We start from the raw sequence: 20,358 nt of genomic DNA, 5'->3' as shown, positions 1-20,358 counted from the left end.
TATTTTTAGATCACTTCCCCGCTTTCATTATTTCTTTATTTTTTTCTTTAAGTACAGACGGCAGCTCCGCCAGCAGAAAGACTTTGTCAGCAAATTTATTGCATTTACATGGTAGAGTGGAGCAAATAAAAAGAGCTCAGCCATGGGCAGCGCTGAAATATCAGCCACTTGAAATGCCACAGGAGACGTCTCCAAAAATCAGCCCTTCGGGAGTGTGATATTTTCCTCTCCTTTAATCTTATTACCAGTCGCCATGTTTGTTGTACTCGGCATCTTCTCGCCAGCGTTGCCCTTTCGTGTTTATGTTACACGCAGCCAATTATCTGACCTCTAGTGCTGCACGTATTCAGGAGACGTGATGATGTCATCGCAGAAATGCTAACAAACCTGGGATAAGTCATTTTAGGAACTTCCGGCCTCGGCTGGTCATGAGGTGGGGTGATCTTGAAACTGAACCGAAACATCAAATGAAACCAATGACTGAGACCATCTGCATCTACACTATGTAGCCGTGACCTCGCAGTTTTTTTTAAATGTAAACGGGAGCATGTTTAAAGAAGAGGAGAATGCAGCTTGTAGCTCTGCTACTGATACCATATTATAAAAAAAACTATAATTAAAATGACACCAGCCCGGGTTTGTGAAAAAAACAACAATCCAAGTCAAACAATCAAAGCCCCTTTTTTAAATCGCGAGCTGGATCATAGCGCTGTGACCACAACAGTTGTGCGAGGCTGATTCATGTAATATCCCCTTCGCTCCGGCTCCAGAGTCCCGCTGACACAGCAGCTGTGAGCAATACGTGTGCGTGTGTGTGTGTGTGTGTGTGTGTGTGTGTGTGTGTGTGTGTGTGTGTGTGTGTGTGTGTGTGTGTGCGCGCGTCTGTGCAGGTGGTAGGAGGGAGGGACAGCACTGCCTGTGAGCTGAATAACAAATCCAGCATACTGCACACCTGAGGAGCTGTCACTGTCATAATCAGCCGTTTATAATGCGTGGCAGAAGGGGGACAGGAGTCGAGAGGAGGAAATGAGGACACAGTTGGTATCAAAGCTCTGTCGGCGTTATATCCTCCTCGTCTTATCCTCTCTAAGAAGACACTGTTCTTTGTTTTAATTTTCCCTCCGCGTCGTCTCCTCTTTTCCGCTGAGCCGCAGATGTCGCCGCGCTTGCGCCGCGCCTCCCTCCCGCTCTTCACGGCCCGTCTGGCCCAGCGGGTCTGGGTCCGGACGCCTCCTCCGGAGAGCCCAAGGTGACACATGGCTCCTCGGACTCAGCCGAGCGACCGCCGTTCCCCCCCCCCCCCCCCCCCCTTAACTTTTCTCTCCGTCCCCGAGCAGTGGGACTCCTTCCAGAACCCGTAGCTGCTCCAGCACGGTTCTAATCTGTGGTTCTGCTGTGACGACCGCGGGAGCGACAGGTTGACTCACTTCCAGCTCACTGACACGATCATTCACTACCTGCACTGGTGTGTGTGTGTGTGTGTGTGTGTGTGTGTGTGTGTGTGTGTGTGTGTGTGTGTGTGTGTGTGTGTGTGTGTGTGTGTGTGTGTAGGGGGGTGGCCGGAACAGTGCCTGTTAGACAGACCGCCTGATATTTTTTTTTTGCAAGGTCAGCAGAGACTTGGCCGAGCCAGCATCGCGGAGGAGTAAATCAATGAAACCCAATTAGACGCCGAGGAAGGTGAGAGAGAGAAATAGAGCAGCTGAACAAGCACGGGCCGAGGCTTTCAGCGCGTCCACCTGGAGGTAAATGAAACTATTCTGACACGCGAAGGCGCGTATGGGTGCAGAACCTTCCTGGAGACACTCCGACTCACAGGTCGTTGGACTTTGGAGCGTGATGCGGGGCGGATTGTGTAAGTCTGACTGGATGTGGAGCGCTGGATATCACAGTTTGCGTAACCGAACAGCCGAGGAGCACTCGAAACCCTCCACTCCTGACTGTTTTTCGCTCCGTGCTCCGACTCTTTGATACTAGTCTTGCTTCATCCCCCTGCGGGTCGTGATCGCGCCCCGATCGAGCGCGAAACGAGGCGGCCTTTGCTCCCAGCAACCTGCCACCAACATCTGCTGCTTTGGCAAACGAAGGCTCCGGGTCCCGTCCGCTCTCACCAGGGCCCGGCGCCGGTTGCAACAATTACCTCTAAACGCATCACGTTGCCGGTTTGCAGGTGCCATTTCTCGGCAATTATCTGATTCGGAGTGAAAAATGCGGCGTTATTTTTCCGAAATAATGAAAGAAAAACAGCATCTTAAGCGTTTGATAACCCGCTGACTGCTAATGAGCAATGGAGATAGCATTACACACCAGATAATAAACCTGACAGAGAAAGAAAACATACTAACACCCACAGGCAGAGTGTTGGGAAAAGGTACGACGGCAATTAAAGTGAATTACAATCCGACTTTAAGCTCATTAAAACTCTGCTTATTGTCAAAAAAACATACAGTAACGTTATTAACTGACTTCATCTGCTTGTCACATAAAGCATTTTGTAATTACATATATTTTTAGATAAAATGACTTTATACCACCACAATAATGGAACGTTAGGCCAAAAAGAACAATGAGGCATTTTAATATTCTCTGCTCCATTTATCATGGTGGCACATTAAGTAGCTTGGCTTTTATCACATTTCTCCATCGCGATTTTAATCCCTTTATTGTGTTTCATGCAATCTGGCTAAGTCTGAGAGCCAGGCAGGTCTTTGCCACATTTTTAGGATCCGCAGCAATTATCCACGCTCGCTTTTCCACCGCCTTCACGTGAGCGGCCGCAGCAACCTGTAAATCCTTCCACGCCCCTGTGCTCAGACGGGTTATTGGTCCACTGCTAAATCAGGCTGTCCTGAGCCGGGAACCTTGTCTTCCTGCAGATCAGTTGTGATGAGGGGGGAATAAATTCAAAGCTGCGAGCGCCAGAGCCACCGGAGAGGCCGCGTGGTGATATTCACCTGGAAGCTGCGACGAGGATGGGAGGAGCTTCTCGTTGCGGCTGAGTCAGATCAGCAGCTAATGTCGGATAGCGCTTAGCAAACTCACACCTCTGGGGGATCCATTTTAATGCAGCATTTTCTTATTGGCCGTCTCAAGCTGTCCAGCAAACACGTGGAAATTCATCAGCGGCTTTATTTCGTGGCCCGGCTGAACAGCCACCGTGTTGCTAGTAAATTACCCTGCAGATATAGTTTGTTTGAAAAAATAAAAGCGATGGAACACAAAATAATTGAGACAACCCAGCAGATTTGCCATTACAAATCAATAGCAGCGCTTTTATCGCATGGCTAACTGGAGATGCTTTCTTCTCTCCTTGGGTTGCTCTGGAGTTCAACACAATTTGCCTTAATCAGGCAATCAATCACTATTAGGTCTGTGCGCCGCAGCAGAACACAGAAGGCAGATGTGCCCCCCAGTAAAAGCTACGCTTCCTAAATTGGGCCAGAATCACACTCGCGCGGGCCCCGTGACTCAGTGGAGACGCCGGCAGCGCTTTGCCCCTGTTCGTCGACAGGGGACTGCGCCAAGCTGCGTCGGTGACACGTCTTTTCACAGGAAATCCCAGAAAACGCGTGCGTGTGCGCTCCTGTCACGTCGCACCCAAGAGCGTGTAATCGCGTCTTTATTTTAAGGTGGGCGCTTTTCAACGGAAGGTGACCCGCTGTAAAAGAAGAGCGAAGGCGAGAAGCGGCGGAAACGAACCCAGGTCGGCTTCAACACGCGCGTGTGTGTGTGTGTGTGTGTGTGTGTGTGTGTGTGTGTGTGTGTGTGTGTGTGTGTGTGTGTGTGTGCACCCTCATGCGTGACTCTATTTGACTCCGCTGTTGGAATGATATGAGAGATTGAATGAGCCAATTTGCCATGAGGAGAGAATAATCAGAGCGTTACAGTGTTCCTTTGAGATCTTTTATTGAATGCATCACAATGAAGCTTGATTGAAATTGATAATGGCTTTGAAGACAAGGTTGCTCACTAATTTGTTCCAAAGCAACCTTTGACACGAGCAGGACTACTAATGACTGGGTAATTAGCCGGCTGTGGGGAAGGGTCGAGATATGTGTGTTTTAATCTGAAACAAAAGTTTCCTCCGCTGATTGAAGGAAACTTACTATTTATTTTGTTTATTTACGAAATAAACCTGCGTCACTTGGCCCAGTGTGTGGTATTTGCTATGTATACACGGCTCCGAGTAGAAGCGACTGAGCTCTGCATCACGCTACAAAGGAGCAGAGGTTGAACTGGGTGAAATCCCTGCATCAACACGAAGTCAGCACGAAGAAGTGCCGCGGGTGTGAAAGCGCTACTGACCTCGGCCATTTCCCCCCCCCGGCGCCATCCAGGCCACCGCGCTGCACCCCCGTCCAATCGCAGGGGCCCCTTGGAGGGCCCTCGGGGCCCCCGCTTATGAAAGTCAAGAGCGGCCGACGCGCATCATCGCGCTGGCGGAGCGGAGCCGCGTGCAAACGCGGCGACGTATTCGCCGCTCGGCCAGCGCTGATTTCAGCTCTGATTGCAGACTGTAAACCGTGCCCAATTCAAAACTCCGTACACAGCGGGGGGGAGGGGGAGGGGGGGTCTCCGATTGGTCTTATGAATCATGCAACATGATATTGTGTGATTGAATGCACCAAGTTCAAATTGGATTCCCTCCGTGCCCCCCCCCCCCCCCCCCCCCCTGCCTAGACAAGCAGTGATGACAGATAACCGCCTCCGCCTTAATCAAAGAGATGGCGCATTTTGATCCCGCTCTCAATTAGATCAGATTACATAAATGTAACAATTTGTACCAAATGCAATATCAATTATCAACAGGTCGTCCAGTTTGATCTCTTGCGCTATTCTCGCCGCAGCAGACAAAGGGCGCGTCGAGCCTGTCAGCAGAAACCATGATGGTTTCGTCATATTTCCCAATCGCCGTGGGGGGAAAGCGTCACCACAATAGATTCCCAGCCCATCCGAATGCTTTGAATGCTCTGTCTTTTTCTTTTGATTACGTTACTCCTCCATTAAAGAGACGGTCTGATCAGCCGTGTTAATCAGCAACAAGGCTGCGAGCTGACATTAGTTACTCATTACAAGAAGCAGAACCCACTCAGGCCTCTGTGCTTGCGAATGTGTGCTGACTGTAAGTGGAGGATGTGAACGCGCCTGCTTGTTTGTTGAGGATTACAACACACTCCCAGGAACGGATGATTTGATTTGTAGGAGGAGGGGAGCAGCATCACTCCCATCTCAGACTCACCCGCGCCTCAAAACACCAATAACTCGGAAAACAACCGATTGCCCAAGAGGAGGTGAACCAGAAGTCAGTGCTTGTTTATTATTTGGAGACGGAGTATGAATTTTTCAGGTCCACCAAACTGGACCGTCGCGGTGTCACAGATGCCATCTATTAGCTATTCCGTGGAGCCATCTCTTGATAGTTAATTAGGTGTCAGCAGCACAACTGAGGTAATTTAACCTTCATCACGCTGTATCACATGAGAAGATAATGTAAGGGAATTATTCATAGCATATTTTAGTGGAACATGAAAAGAGCTTTACTTATTAATCCCAGGCTAAAGTAAAGATAAATGAATAGAATGCCAAATTCAAAATTCCTTAGCGATCAAGTCATTTGCCAAACAGACACAGATAAGGGACACTGTGTGTGTCTGTATCGCACACAGAGAGAGGAAACACTGTGTGTGTGTGTGTGTGTGTGTGTGTGTGTGTGTGTGTGTGTGTGTGTGTGTGTGTGTGTGTGTGTGTGTGTGTGTGTGTGTGTGTGTGTGTGTGAGATTTAGCCTTGGCCACTTATTGACAATGAATAATCCTGAAGTGCAAATGTGCAGTAAACAGCAATTATCTAAGGGCAATGTGATCAGAATATCCCACCTAATGATCAATAGAGTCTGGGTCGCGCCTTATGCCCGGGTGGCGGCTACCTGTGACATTAAACAAGCATGTGTCTCAGAGGAGGCTGCAGTTCATAATAGCCATAGAATTCAAATTAAGAATAGCAGATATGTGCTTCCTTTAAAATATGCACACAACTACGTATTGCACACAACTACGTATATGTGATCTTTAGACTAAACTGTGATTCATATGTAGCTGTGGTGGAAAGTGAGACCCGACCATAACAAACATGTACCGGTGACCGGATGTTGGGCACTAGTGTAGGGCTGTAATCTAAAATAATAAGCAATTTTCTTTGAGAGTAAGGAAGTAGCGAAGGGAACCGTTTCATTCTGATTGGAAATACAGCTCAGCAGGGGTCTATTTTTGAAACAATAACATGCTGATTGAAACAATAAAATAGTTTCAAACTGCTTATTAAAGCCGTGCCCTCATGGCCATTTACTTACGTTTGGAAAAACAAATGCATAGAGCTATGTGATAACCATATTTAATAACGCTGTTGCCTAGATGTCTGGCAAAAAAATAATAAAAAATAAAAAAACCGAAATCATCCCAATAGGCAACGTATAGGTCGGCGTAGTGTAACAGCAGGCCGCACGCGGACGCGCACGGAGCTGCTGCGCTCGGGTCGCCGCGCTCCGCCATTGGGGATGAGCCGCCGGTGAAGTTGTCCGTGTCACCAGCAGGGAGAGACAGTGAGGGGGGCCGCGCCGTCGACGAGTGGCCGCGGCTCCGTCTGTTCTCCTGGATGGGAGGGAGCAGCAGCCTCAGTACCAGCCAGTGCTCAGAGCAGGCGCACAGAGGATCGCACAGAGGCAGCTACATGCCGCCGCCGCCTTTGTCGTAGAGGGACGTTTTTACCCCCCCACATCTCCACTCACAGGGATATTGCGTGTTTTTTTTTTATTTTCCTTGTTATTATTTTCTCATTCTCCCCACGCGGATTCCGAAAGGACGGGAAATCAAAGAGTCGCGAGCGCACCGATGTACCCACTACACGAGGGCAGCGGGCTGCTTCTGCTCGCGGTCTTGGCAGGACTGCAGGTAACGTCACGTCGGCGCGGAGTTACTTCAGGTGCCGGTTCCGTCGGCGACGTCCGCGTCGGATCGAGCGGCGCCCGCGGCCGCGTCGCGAGCCGCCCCGCGCCGCGGAAGCCCGTAGCAGGCGAGCGGAGCGCAGCGAGCGATGAGGCGGCTCGGGCGCGACCCGTAATTACAAGCTAACGGTTCGCGTTAATTGCGTGCTCGCGCGACGCTGCGCAGTTTGAAGCAGGAACCCGGCTACGCACATTTCGGTTCGCTCAAAATGGTCGAACCGTGGACGCGGGCGTCTTGATGTCGCGCGTTTCGCGTGGAAGTTGTGCTCACGCGGGCCCACGTTAACCCAGTTCCCCACTCGGTTATATTTAGTTTACGTTGAACATTTGCGCAGGTCGCTGCGGAGGGGTTCGTGCGAGTTAATTGCTTCGTGCGCTACGTCGGAACCTATTGTGAATTATGATGCTGGTGCAGCGTCCGTAGCGTAACTACATGTTCCATTTGCGGGATGATTATATCCGTCCAAGCCTAACTAAGCGTTCAACCTGTCGGTGGGATGTGGGAGCGTTTGTGGACGCAACCTATTACACATTTATTCTCCTGCGCATCCGAGAGTTTAAAACAACCCACACAATAATAACAGAGGAAATAGCTGGAAAAAAGACTCTTATTGTACATATTGGTGGCCGTTGTTGTAAATTCCAGCTCTGCTCCTCCCCCCGTCTCTCTCTCTCTCTCTCTCTCTCTCTCTCTCCCCATTTAAATTCCTCTGATTAATAATGGCAAGTGGCACGGATACCCACAATGCTCTTTTGAGCAGGACTCCTCTCGTTTTACATTCTTTTGAGAGTGCATGCGAAGAAACAGGGCCAGGCCTCTCTGTTCCTCGGAGCCGAGTCAATGCTCAGCCTGTGTGATGGAGTATTTGGACATGCCCGGACGCCAGAGCTTGTTCTTCAGTTATGCTCTGTGATTTCTCACTTTTTTTTTTTTTTTTTGTGGGGCGATTTCTCTCCTGCCTGCCAGAGTCACACTTTAAGACAACACGAGCTCCTGTGATTCACACACACTTTCCTCGTCCTCGTCTCTCTCTCCCGTGTTGACACTCGGAGGAGAGAGTTTTTCCTTTTTACAAACAAGAAGGGAAAAACAAACTGTATTGATCAGTCGCATCCTCGCAGTTGCCTCGGGCTTCTGCCGATCTGATTCCTTGTTTATTCAGACGTTCACACGTAAATGTTTATTCCCACAACAGTGCGTCGTTAGCATTTACTTTTTATTCCCCTGTTCCTGTGCTTCAAAGTGAAGTGTTTGTCCACAGTAAAGTGTTGATAAGGGAGGCAGACGGGGAATGTTGCTTATAACCCCCTACCCTGTGTCTGGGCCCCTCCGGGGGACAAATGAAGCCTGTTCTTTCCTAGCCATGCTTTTGGGCTAATGCTTAACCCCTTTGGCCTCATTATCCTAATTGCGGCCCCCGCTATAAAAACAACAGATGCTTTTGTACAACTGTGGGGTTCTGCAGAACGTGACGGCGAGGTTTGTGGAGGCAACAGAGTGCGTTTTTAAGGCCTGATTTATGACTCATTTTTTTGCTCCCCCCCCCCCCCCCCAACCCCCACCCTCACCCCATCACAGATTGCAGCAGAGGGCAGGGGCACCCCACCATGCAGGCCAGGCTTCACCGAAGATGTATACAAGGTTGAAGTGCCAGATATCACGGAGGAAGGACAGCCCCTTTTCAGCGGTGAGTGTGAAATATCGTTGGTGCTGTTCCACCTTGCGTGCTGTGTGTGTTGGTATGTGCATCGCTTGTGTGTGTGTGTGTGTGTGTGTGTGTGTGTGTGTGTGTGTGTGTGTGCGTGTGTGCGTTACGTTTCAGGGAGGCTCAGAACAAGCCTGACATATTTAAACAATTAGCCTCGGTTTAGCTGTGTGGTATTGCAAGTCGTGTAGTTTGCCTTGTAAACGAGTTCAAATGTGGTTCAGCTCCATACAGCTCCTGTCCTTATGGCTTGCACGGTTTTTATTTCAAAGGAGACAAAAACACAAGCAGATTGGGGCTAAGGCTTTTATTCAATTTGCCTTTTGTTGAGAATATTACAAATGGCTGGCTTTTATTAATAATAGTGGGGAAACGTGGTGGTTAACACGCTTTGTTGCAGTATCAAAAACGACTCGAATCATTTTTTATCCCTAATCGAGCAAATATCTTATATAAAGCTGAAGTCTGAGTTCATTTGTTTGAAATGTTTAAAAACAGATATCAAAAGGTTTTCCTAGAATCTTGCCTCCTTTTTAGTTGTAATGCTGTTTACTACTTAATAGCAGTAATAACAGCAATTTAAGAACCTTTCCTTTGTTATAGCAGTGTTGCTTGTGTAAGAAACCCAAATTCGGTATGTTTTTTTCTTTGCAACCTGCTGCATACTAGAAAGCTATAAAAATAATAATTATTTTTTTGCTGTAGTATATTACATTGCAGCAGGCATGACCAATACTGGCTCTGTGGAGTTTAATATTGGCAAAATGAGGATGCAGCTACCGTGAAACGGTGTGCGGCTCTACAGACAGTAATACAAATTGCAATATATCAAGAGTGTGCTATTAGAGACGGTGGAGCCTGGAGGTCATGTGGACCACAGCGCATCCTCGCTTGTGTTGGATTTCACACCGCGGGCCTAAAACTCGCACCGTGCCGTCGGTGTGAGTCATAGGGGTGATGGGGAGGGAGCAATGGGGGGGGAGAAGAAAGGGGAAAGGGAAGAGGGTGCTTAAAGGGGTTGGGGCAGCTTTCACTGGGCTTTACCTTGTGCAAAAGTTTCTGTTTGATCCTGCAGGTGATGGATTTCCCTCTTTTGGCTTGTGGATGAGCCATGACCAGGGGTAATCAGGTTCCCTTTTGTTTGGCCTCTGCACCCCCCCACCCCCCCCCCCCCACACACACACACACACACACACACTTCTCTTTTTTTGTTCCCGTCCCCTCCCCCAGCTGTTGCTCTGTGGAGATTTCCTTGACAGCGAGGGGCACTCCTGTGTCATTGTAATGCGGCGGAGCTCAGCGGCGTGGGATGGTGTTAATGAAACTGCTTTCTCTAATGAAAAGCTCCCGTGGCATGTTTTGAAAGACAAAGGCCCCACAGTGTGCAGAGTTTGCCCAAAGTTTTTCAACTTTGCTTCCACTGTGCCGGTTTAGAATATTGTTTTTGACCAGGGCCTTAGGGCTTTTTTCGGTTTTAAATGGATGCTTCTTAAGCTGTAGGCAGCGGGCTAATGCTTTATGTTTCCTTGCATTTCATTAACTTTGTTGATTGTGCCCTAGAGTATTGGAAGTAATGACAGTGAGTTACTTTTGAAGTTATTGTATAAATAACCAAGCAGCTAATTCCAGCATGCATCGCTGCCTCTGATGAAATTTTGTCTGTTGGGGTAGTTAGCGCATTTGAAATAGGGTCTATTAGTACCAGTGTAATACTATCAGTAAATTGTTTGACGTGTCAGTAACCTGACACTGTTGTTCGTATTGTGTTGCTCCCCACCCTTAATATGGATGAGATGCGATATGCCACATATTGATTAGCAGAATACACATCATGGGACTTGAAGAACCCGGAAACAGTTTATATGCAAACTAGCTCAAATTAGCTGTGTGTGCTAATGTAAAGGCATCCTGTGGATTTGATAACGTTGTAGCATAGAAGCTAATAGGGATAACAGAGATAAGAGGGGTGGCTGATTGATTTCAGATAGATGTGCTAACATGCATTTCTCTGATGTTAGTGAGAGGGTAGTTATTTCTTTGTGTCTCGTTAACCTCCTATCTAATGTAACACTAAAGGGAAGTTATCTGCAGTGTATGCAGATGTAAAACCAGGTTAGAGAGTCCATCCTCTGGGAGCCCCGTGTCCTTGCCTGCACGGTAGCAATATTTGCTCTGGCCTGATACCAAGAGAAAGAACAAATCAAACATAGTTATTCATTATCAGACCTTCATCCTGATGAAAGCAGCTAGTCTTTTAATATTCAGGCTCCATTTCCTCCCGTATCTTGTTTAGTCTAAATTGCATTTAATTTCAGGTAGACTGTGTGTGTGGGTGGTTTTTACCTCTGGGTGTCTAATGGAGTTTTTGGTGGCTTCGGAGAGCTGACACACATTTTACAGTTTCTTCCAGATGAGGCCCGCGCGAAGCGGGCTCACAGAGTGAGTCAGTCTGAGCGTTATTCAGCAGAGGTTTCCCTCCCTAAAAACTGGGTTAATGAAAAGCCCAAAAGCCTAATTGAGCTTAATACACTCTTATATTGCTGTTCTGCCTTTGCCACCAATCAAGCATCTTTGCTGTCTTCATTTTTTTCCACCCCTCAGCCCTGTGTCTCATTTTATTTATTTTTTGACAGCAAGCGCAAGCGATGAAAGAAAAATGTGTTTATCGTCTGAAAGAGGGTCCTCAGAGGTGGTGCTATAGATGTGTTGGATTTATACAACCAGTTTAATAAAACTACATATAGTTAAAATCTGTATCTAATATATAATTTACCATGATTACTTATTTTTGTATGTTTGAAAATACTGGAGTAGAAACAGAACACAACTATTTTTAAATTTTCTAAATTTGACATTGACTGAATGCAAACATGTTGTTCTGGTTTCCTGCACACTGTTGAGATTCTGATCGTCCTGGGTACAGCTGGGGCCACTCAAATGTGTTTAAGGGGCCCCAGTGTTTAGTGAGACGTGACCCTCCTCGACCCTCTCCTGTAAACTGGGCCAAGTGTTCAGCAACATACTCAACCTTTCTTCCGGCTTTCAAATTGGGAATGAGGCTCGTGGGGGGGATCCTGGTAGCTATAAATGAATGGGACCACATCCCAAGGGGTCTTGACCCATCACCGGGGAGGCCACAAATGCACGGCACCTCTACCTTATGTTAGTATGACCTGTGGAGCTGTTGTTCGTTGCTTGGACAAACACACAAAGCCACATTTAACAAATGCAAATTTAGTGTAGCATGACGGATGATTCCTCCCAACAGCAGCAGCAGCATGAGGCTTTTAGTGACAGTAAGGAGTGTAGGTCATCTGTGCTTCCAAAGGCTTTATTTTGAAACTGTCTTAATCTCTAAATGCTTTAGGTTGTGTCTTATTTGTAATAATGAGGTTATTGTATTTTATCTGATGCCATAGTAGAAGAAAACTACATTTTGTTATTATGCATCGGTCACTGGTCTCTTTTAGCCTTTTAATTATCAAGCTGGCCGTTGAGAATCCCATATCTGTCGACCACTAGTGATAAATCTGAGAAATAGATGCTGGGTTTGCCAACGCCCACGGTCAGAAAAAGATTCTCTAGAACTTTGTGTTTGAGGCGTATGAGGTCTGCATTGATGTCTGTGTCAAAAATGAATAATTCAATAGTCAAACGTGACTTTCTTAATATTCAAAACCCTGCTCAGGATAAGATTCACAGGCACAGCCGAGCCATCATGCAGTAGATGGGGAAATGAAAAGCAACACAAGACAATGAAATGTTTATTAGTATTGCACGTTTCACATATTCCCTTTGTCCTCAAGATACATCAAGGGGAACTTCATGGCCGTTCTTCTCTTCCGGGTTTTAAACTCGAGCTATCTTTCTTTCCTTTTTGTCAAACTAAGCAAGCAGTTTCACTGCGAGTTTGATTGTAGGAGCGATCCATTGTCTCCACCCCCTTTTTCTGTAAGGAGATCAATGAATACAGGGTCTTTGTTTGCACTGATCAATATGTTGTAATGAAGGCTCTGCTCCAATTCCCTGCTAAATCATCACCGGTGGGTTGGAGATGCATTTGTTTTATGGTTTATAGTTATCAGCCTGCATACATTTATTTTTATCCCTTGTCACTGTGTCATTTTGTTTCCTGTGAGCACCATGGCCTAGATTGCCGCCACATATTGTGAGGACAGATTGAATCTTGGCAGTGTATGGACTATGGAAAGTAACTGTTGGTTTGCCATAGCGAGCGAGCGTTAGTGTGGCAGTGCTAGTGGTAAAGCTGCCACCGCCATTTGTCAGAGTATCACAGCTCCACTGTAGTCCTAAGGCAATATCGTAAAAGTGAACTACCAGTAATGTTAGCGGCTAATTTGTGGCTGCGCTTTCAGACCTGGCTTCGTGGCCTGATGCTACAGGATGCTTTTTATTTACGCCTGACCTTTACATAATCCAGTTATCGAAGTTGTCGCACCTTTCTTCCATTTTTAGAGGCAGGTACTTGTGCAGGGACTAAATGTAGATAAAGTGTTATGCAGAGGGCTGACGTTGCCCAGTGGCATCTCAACACCTCTGTTTATATCACTCTTATCAGCCTCAGGGCCTGGCCTGTGTTTTGGCACCTAACGGTCGCCTCTGACATTGGGCAGTGGTTAAGGTGTGCTCCACCCATGTCTGTCATGGCTGTGTGTGGTGTGTTTGTCCTTGAAATATAATTATATTGATTGACCCAGACTGCTCCTGGTGGTGTTTGGGTTGCTCATTCTGTATAACCGTCTAACCAGGAGCGCCTCGAATACAAGGACTGACCAAAAATCCCGACTGTGCAATATCACACGACTGGTTAAATCTGCTGTTTGTCTCTCACAAGGCTGCACGCGCATATTTAACAAACCTCAGCCAAACTCTATTGTTTATTGCGATCCTGAGGCACATTTCCGATTCTACCGCTGCCTCGCGCGGCTCCTTGAAAGGTCAGGAGGTGTTTATAGGTTATTTGCTTCTACATCACACCTGGGCCCCTCCATCCGCGCCTCGGTATTGCTAAGGTTTAAATCCGATGCCTGTGATTACATCGGAAACCATTGCCCAAAGAGAAAAGATTTATTATGACTGTCCGTCCATGTTTGCAGTTGGTCATAACACGGACGGGCGCTGGAATCATTTTTAGCAGCTGCGGTGAGGTGTGTGCGCGGCGCACTGGCTATGATGCGTATTATTTAATGTGAAGAACACCCAGGAGGTGCAGAAGTTGACCCCACTCTGTAATGAGGCCATGTATAAATAGCTGTATTGACCTGGCATTCTGCATATACGCCTCCGTGTAACCACCCAAGTGCTATTTTTCACAAGCGAAATGCTAAAAACGCTAGAAGATGATACATCAGCACTATGGGGTGAATTGTTAACTTTTCTAGAGACTGATTTGTGGATTTCAGGTCCATGTTCCGCCGGTGGGACGCCCTTTTTCGGTTGGTGGAGCTCCGTATCTCTTTCACAGATGCTGTCTACACAAAGAAAGCTCTGTTTGCAGCGTTGCCCAAGCTGTTTATTGTGCAATCCTCCCGTTCGATTTTTGCCCAGACTTTCTCTCGCCGCCAGCCTCGTTGCCAGTCCGCGTCCTTATGTTTTTACTCAGGTGGTAATTGTAGGAGAGCTGCTCCCTCGCTCGGCTACTCTCTCGTCCTTTTGTTCGCTAGGAAATACATTTAACTTCAGCTTTGTTGCTTTGTGCGCGCGCTGAATGCATTCAGTGGCTGTCGACCGCACAACCTGTCTCACGTAGCTGTGAACGACAGACAGCGGGGGAAGACAGTGAGTCTTTGTGTGCTGGGTCAAAGTAGGAAATCTAATACGCCAATGAATATATTAATGAGGTAGTTTGAGCAAATGTAGAAAATAGAAACAGAACTGGCCCTGTGCTTAGCCTCTTTATATATGCAAGTGACACACATAGCTCACATTTTCGAACCTCATGCTGTGTTCAAGAGGCTACATGAATTGGCACGCTATTATTTCTCTGACAACAAAGAAGACATTTGAAGCAGGGACACGTTAATTGACCCAGATACTGTAACAATGTCCACAAAGGCCAATATCCTGTCTGGGAAGAGTTGTCTACCTCCAGCAGGCCACGCCGACTATTGTGTTCCGGCAAAGGCTTGGATTTCAACACAGCAGCGCTTCTCTGGGCGGTAGCCTCTGATGAGTCACTAGGTCGTATCTTGTGACATTCTCCATGCATCCTCCTTTTATCCAGCCCCCCCATCGCCTCCCTCCACCACTCCCTTCCCCCTCTGCCGCATGTGAGCTTTAAGATGGAGGAGCTCCCCTGGCTCCATATAGTGATTGATGCGTCCAAATTGAGTAATGCAAGGACAGTACTGAGGCATTTAGTCCTTTATTCTACAGATGAGTTTGTTTCTTCACTGACCTTGGTGACTTCATGGCTTCAGTCAGGGGTGTGATATGCAACTTCAGTGGTGTTGGTAATTCCCTTGATCGATGGCTGCCTGATGCTTTGTGGTGTTAGTTTTTTTTTGATAGTTCCCCGTGACAAGCCATGCTCCATTTTGTCACGTCTGCTAACAGGGACACTGTTAATTGATCATATCAATCCACGGACCTGTTCATTTTGTGATTGCCAGCAACGGTATCAGTAACAGAACAGTATTACTTTGATCTATAGTAAATAAATCTTCCTTTCTTTTCCATTAATGTAGATTGGATTGGCGATTGGTACCACTGCCTCCTGCCTCCGTTCCTAAACTGTTTGCGTATCAGAAAAGCACAGGTTGCGCCTCCGTATTACTTGTCCCAAGTGATCTAGTGTTACCAGGCCTTGCTGACACCAGTATCTGCCACCACCACGTAGATATTATGATTGACCACACTATGGCAGTAAGCAACATATCGCTCTGCGGCTATGTTGTCTGAGTTTATTTTATCTCCTCCTCTGTCGATATTTACTGAGGCATTAAAAGAGGCTGCAGTGTACCGCCACTTTATTTCCTGTAGCAGTGCCTGCTCAGCAGGACAGAAGCTGGAGGGGGTGGATTTTTACTGAAGGGTGTTAACTGCTGCTACAAACTCAAATCATTCTAATTCCTTTAAACAAGTTGACTCTGTCTTACATGAAATATTTTTTGCATCACAAAGGTATTCAGCAGAACAGTTGAGTGTGAGTTGCATTTGGGTATCTCCTGTTGGAAATGACTTAGAAGTTGCCAGCTCAGCGAACAGAGCTGTATTATAACAGGTACAATAACTGGCAAAATTAAGTGCCAGAAAGATTCCATCATAAACCTCAAAACAATATTTATACTCCAAGTCCAAGTTGGCGTTTACAGCTAATATTTTAGCAGTTTTGTAGGTGTTATTCATTTTTATTGTCTGCTTTGTTCCAGCTAAAGATTTTCATACAGTTTTGTTTTGCCCTTGTCTCCACGTGCTCGCCTTTATAATCTGGGCAAGGTGAATCTGCTTGTCTGAGCTCGTGAGCGTTTGTCCATTCAAGCAGCGCAATTATTTGTATTAAAGTCAATATTTGCATTCATAGCGCTGAAATCCCATTCATACACAACAATGACTTTGCTGTGCTTTGATTAGTAGGAGATTAGTTTCAATTAAAGATGTGCCTAAATTGCCAATTTAGATCAGAATGGAAAAAAGAGAAGAATTAAACACTGCTGGTGAGGATAAGAAAACTTGTTTATCCAATGCAAGCCGGATGTGTCAAACCAAACTAATATTCATTATTATTTTTATTTTTAATATCATTATTTTATAAACTGTTCAGTTTCCAAGACATATTGCAAACAAATCGTAGTTTGCCACACATTTACTTAGAGTGATGAAGTGATCAAGGACATAAAAACCTCTTAAGCCTATTAAGAAGAAAAAGCAATCTCTGCCAAACTTTCAAGGTAGCAGCTTGTAGGGGCTGATGTGAGTACTGTACGCTTTTACGCTTTATTTCATACTATTATGAGTTTTACTGTTAAGAATGAAATGTTAATTATGTTACACATGAATAAAAACATCTAAATTATTGCGTAAACTAAGTCAGTTCACATTCTATTGATTAGTGTGTGATGCAGGGTCTTGACTCTGCTCAACCTTGGTGCAGGTTTCCAGATGTGCAGTGCACTCAGTCTTATATAGATTCTGTGTCAGCCCTTCACTCTCGCACTAAATGTTCTAAGCACTGTGACCTTTGTAGAAGATAAGCTTTCTTCAGCCCACTTGAAGAGTTTGCAATAACGGCCTCAACCATTAATTTATGGCATTGCTAACCATATGAGGGCTATGAGCCAAGGTTATTGACCTTTCACGCCTGTCACTAGTGATAGAAGTAGCCAGACCCAGGAGGAAAATGAATTGTGTTTATTAAGGAGCCGGGCTTTGAATCAAACCTAAGGGGCAACTTATTCTCCAGTTTTCTCTTTCATTTAAGTCATGACTTTTTACGCTGCTTGACCAATTGTCTTCTGCCAAAGCGGAAAGTGAGATCGAATACATCAGGACTTACACTGAGTCATGATGCTGCTGTGAGTGTCTGAAAAAGATCCGTGTACAACGCATGAACTGACTCAAGGATTTACACTTGAAGCACAAAACACATCAGATGAAGGATTTTGGGGATTGAGAATCACTAATCTTTTTTTTTCTGAAACAAGCGACAGACATTGCAGTTTTATTTCGATGGCATCTTTATTTCTTCATTGTCGGTCTTTGCTCGTGATTTACTGGCACATTAATGGCAGTAAGACCAAAGAGGAAGAGTGAACAGGCAGAAAACCATTTGGATAAGATGAAGCATGTAAGGAATGCTGTGTGGACTGTGGAGATATAGAGCCATGGATAGAGAAGATTGAGCACATGTTATTTCATCCCCATCCTCCCTAGTCCGTAAAACCTGGTGGGAGGCAAGGGAGGCATGCATTTATATTGGATCAACGTGCTATGATGTTATTTCCAGCTCTTCTACTTGTACTTATAATCATACCCGGTCCCTTTTGGGGTTCAACTCAAAACCATTTTTATTGACTCTGGAGGGGCTTATCTCTGCCTGATGCATTGTTTGTACATAGGACCACAATCACATCCCAGTGGAAATAAGCGATAGATAAAAACAGACTTCGTACCACAAATGTTTTTTGTTATTAAAGGACATCCCCAATAGGTCCAGCTTAAAGGACAATTTTTAATATTGTACATTCTTACATATATGGCCGATACTAGAAGTGGGCTTAGGTCTAACCTTATTTAGATAACATAAACACAGGCAGAGCTACAGATGCAGCTCAGACGTCCTCTTTAGCTTCACTTTTCGGTAACCAAGTGTCTCCATGCGGTGAGATAGCCACAGAATGAAGCCGAAGGACTTATGCAGAGGAGCTTTATGTGCTTGGGTGAGCTGTTTGTCACCGCACCGCATACTTGTGTGTGGCGGGGACTTATTTGCATTCTCAGGTGGACTACTTATCAACATGTACAGTGTGTACAAAATGGAAAACATATTATCTTTGCCTGAGGGTAGCAGCGATGCGTACGCGTGGGAGGGCTATTTTGGACCTGAAAAGCTCCCGTATCGCAGGAGCTTACACCCCAAGCTGCGACCGTGGACAAGTGGGTGCCAGCTGATGGGGAAAATATGCACTTAGGGTTTGATGACACAGAAGCTAAATATGGTTGTCAGTCTAAATATGAGGTTCAAACACAGTTCAGCTACAAAAGAGGATAGTGGAAAAGTAAAGCGAGCGCAAAATATTTTAGCTGAAACATTGTCCATTTATTTTAGTTGTGTTGTCAGTGCAGTGTGTAGCGAACACGCTGGCTGTTATCACGGCCACTGTTTACGCCTCCATCTCTTTCTCTCTTTTTTCTCAGAACCCACTGCTACTCCTCCAGATAGAGTCGAGATGTAAGGTACTCACATTTCAAACCCAGGCGTTGCTTGTGTTTTGGGCCATTTTGTGCCGTGGGACCAAATGCTGCACTTGACAGTACACGGAGCACTTTCCTTAAAAGTCTGTCAGCAGGAGGAGCACATGGAGTCAGTGTCAGTTTATCACAAGCGTGTGGATGAAATCGCACTCTGGGTTTGGTTAAGCACCATCGAGGTTTGTCCCATGATGCCACGTTAATGGGTGTTTGCGACTGATAAAGACATTTATTCAATTTATCTGCGTTTACTTATTTGTTTTTATATTCTATGCAATTTAAAATCTCCTCTGCCGATGAAGTGACAATACGCTTTTAGCTGTTACTTTTCCCCGAACAACACTTTACACAAATTAACGTGGAAGAAATTGCGTTTATGCCCACTATTAGCTGAACGGAAGAAATTCATTGAGTGCTGAATGTAGATACAGTATGAATATAAAAATATAAATATTAAAAGTGAAGAAGAAATAAACAGAAAGAATAAATTGCATTCATCAAATCTAATTTATTTAATTTATTCTTTATTCATTAACTTTAATGCTATTACTTCTTACTGGCAACATTTTCACAGCTTGAATGTATCATTAGAGTTTTTTCATAGACTTAAAAAACAGATTCTAGGTTACAAATTAATGTGAGAGAGACACCTGTGGCTTCGTGTTAATATTAATTTGATGATACAAGATGGAGTTGAATAAAGGGCATTTGTCTTTAATACTATGACTACGTCTTGTTTTCCCATATTCATGATTTAGAAATGTTTGACGGTGTTCCATCCAGTAGCTGGTACCAGAGTATAGCTTTGGTAAATGAATATTATATGTGATTCATCCGCATATGCTTGCAAGAGCTATAATCACTGCATTCTCACAGGAAAACACTGTGGTGGTGGTTGCTTTTAATGGCAGACAGACTAACAGCGAGAGCACGCTCACGCTGAGCACCTTATGAGCGGTGCTGCTGCAGGCCTTAAAGGGTGTGAGAGTGTGCAGCGGTAGGTGTTGGACCCCGCTGACAGCTGGAACAGCATTCTATGAAACTTGGCCACAGCCAATGCAGTGTCTCGCCTCCCCTCAGCCTCAGCCTCTGATCCCCAGCCTTCACTTACTGGTCCGGCCGCAGTGGGCTTGGAAAATGCAATTCCTCCACCATCCATTTGTGTGTTGGAATAAGGCTGTCCAGACACTGGGCACATGTATAAGAGCGTTTTTTCATTTAAATCGCTTCCTCTTTCATTCTCACTCCATCCCCGTCCACCTCTCTCTCTCTCTCTCTCTCTCTCTCTCTCTCTGTGTCTCTCTCTCTCTCACCTCCACTTCTTGTAAAGCCATTCTCTCAGTGCCACGCAGGCGAGATGATGGCTCCTCAGCTGCTTATCGTGTCTTCCACCAGACCACCAAGGGGTCTAAGCGTGTGTGTGTGTGTGTGTGTGTCTGTGTGTGTCTGTGTGTCTGTGCCCATGCAGCTGTGCACTGCTGTTAAACTCTATTCTGTGCAGGATAAGTGGGGATTGGCATGTTCTCTGCCCGTCAGAGCGGCTTTCATCTGCTCAGAAATGCGACAGCTGGGCAGAGATTTTTTCTCTCCTCCCATATGAAAAGGACAGACAGAAATGAAACATAGAGCGACAGAATGAGAGGAGGGACATGGAGAGTGGGGCAGCCGCAGCTTCCTGGCCGCGGCTCGGAGGAAAGCAAATGTTGGCACATGTGTTATGAGTT

General features: G+C 45.9%; 1 protein-coding gene across 1 annotated transcript in view; it reads left to right on the top strand.

Moving 5' to 3' along the window:
- The first annotated feature begins 6,662 nt into the window (after positions 1–6,662).
- cdh2 (cadherin 2, type 1, N-cadherin (neuronal)) overlaps positions 6,663–20,358 on the top strand; it is a 54,699-nt gene continuing 41,003 nt past the window's right edge. The window contains exons 1-2 of the mRNA XM_029131026.3: positions 6,663–6,945; positions 8,578–8,686. Coding sequence (XP_028986859.1) covers positions 6,886–6,945; positions 8,578–8,686 — 169 coding nt within the window. The 5' untranslated portion in view covers positions 6,663–6,885. The remainder of the gene's footprint in view (positions 6,946–8,577; positions 8,687–20,358) is intronic.

The sequence above is a fragment of the Betta splendens genome, chromosome 17 (genome assembly GCF_900634795.4).
Source record: "Betta splendens chromosome 17, fBetSpl5.4, whole genome shotgun sequence".
In the NCBI taxonomy this organism is placed as follows: Eukaryota; Metazoa; Chordata; class Actinopteri; order Anabantiformes; family Osphronemidae; genus Betta; species Betta splendens.
Note: the sequence above shows the minus strand (reverse complement) of the source record. Positions and strands in the feature narration are given on the sequence as shown.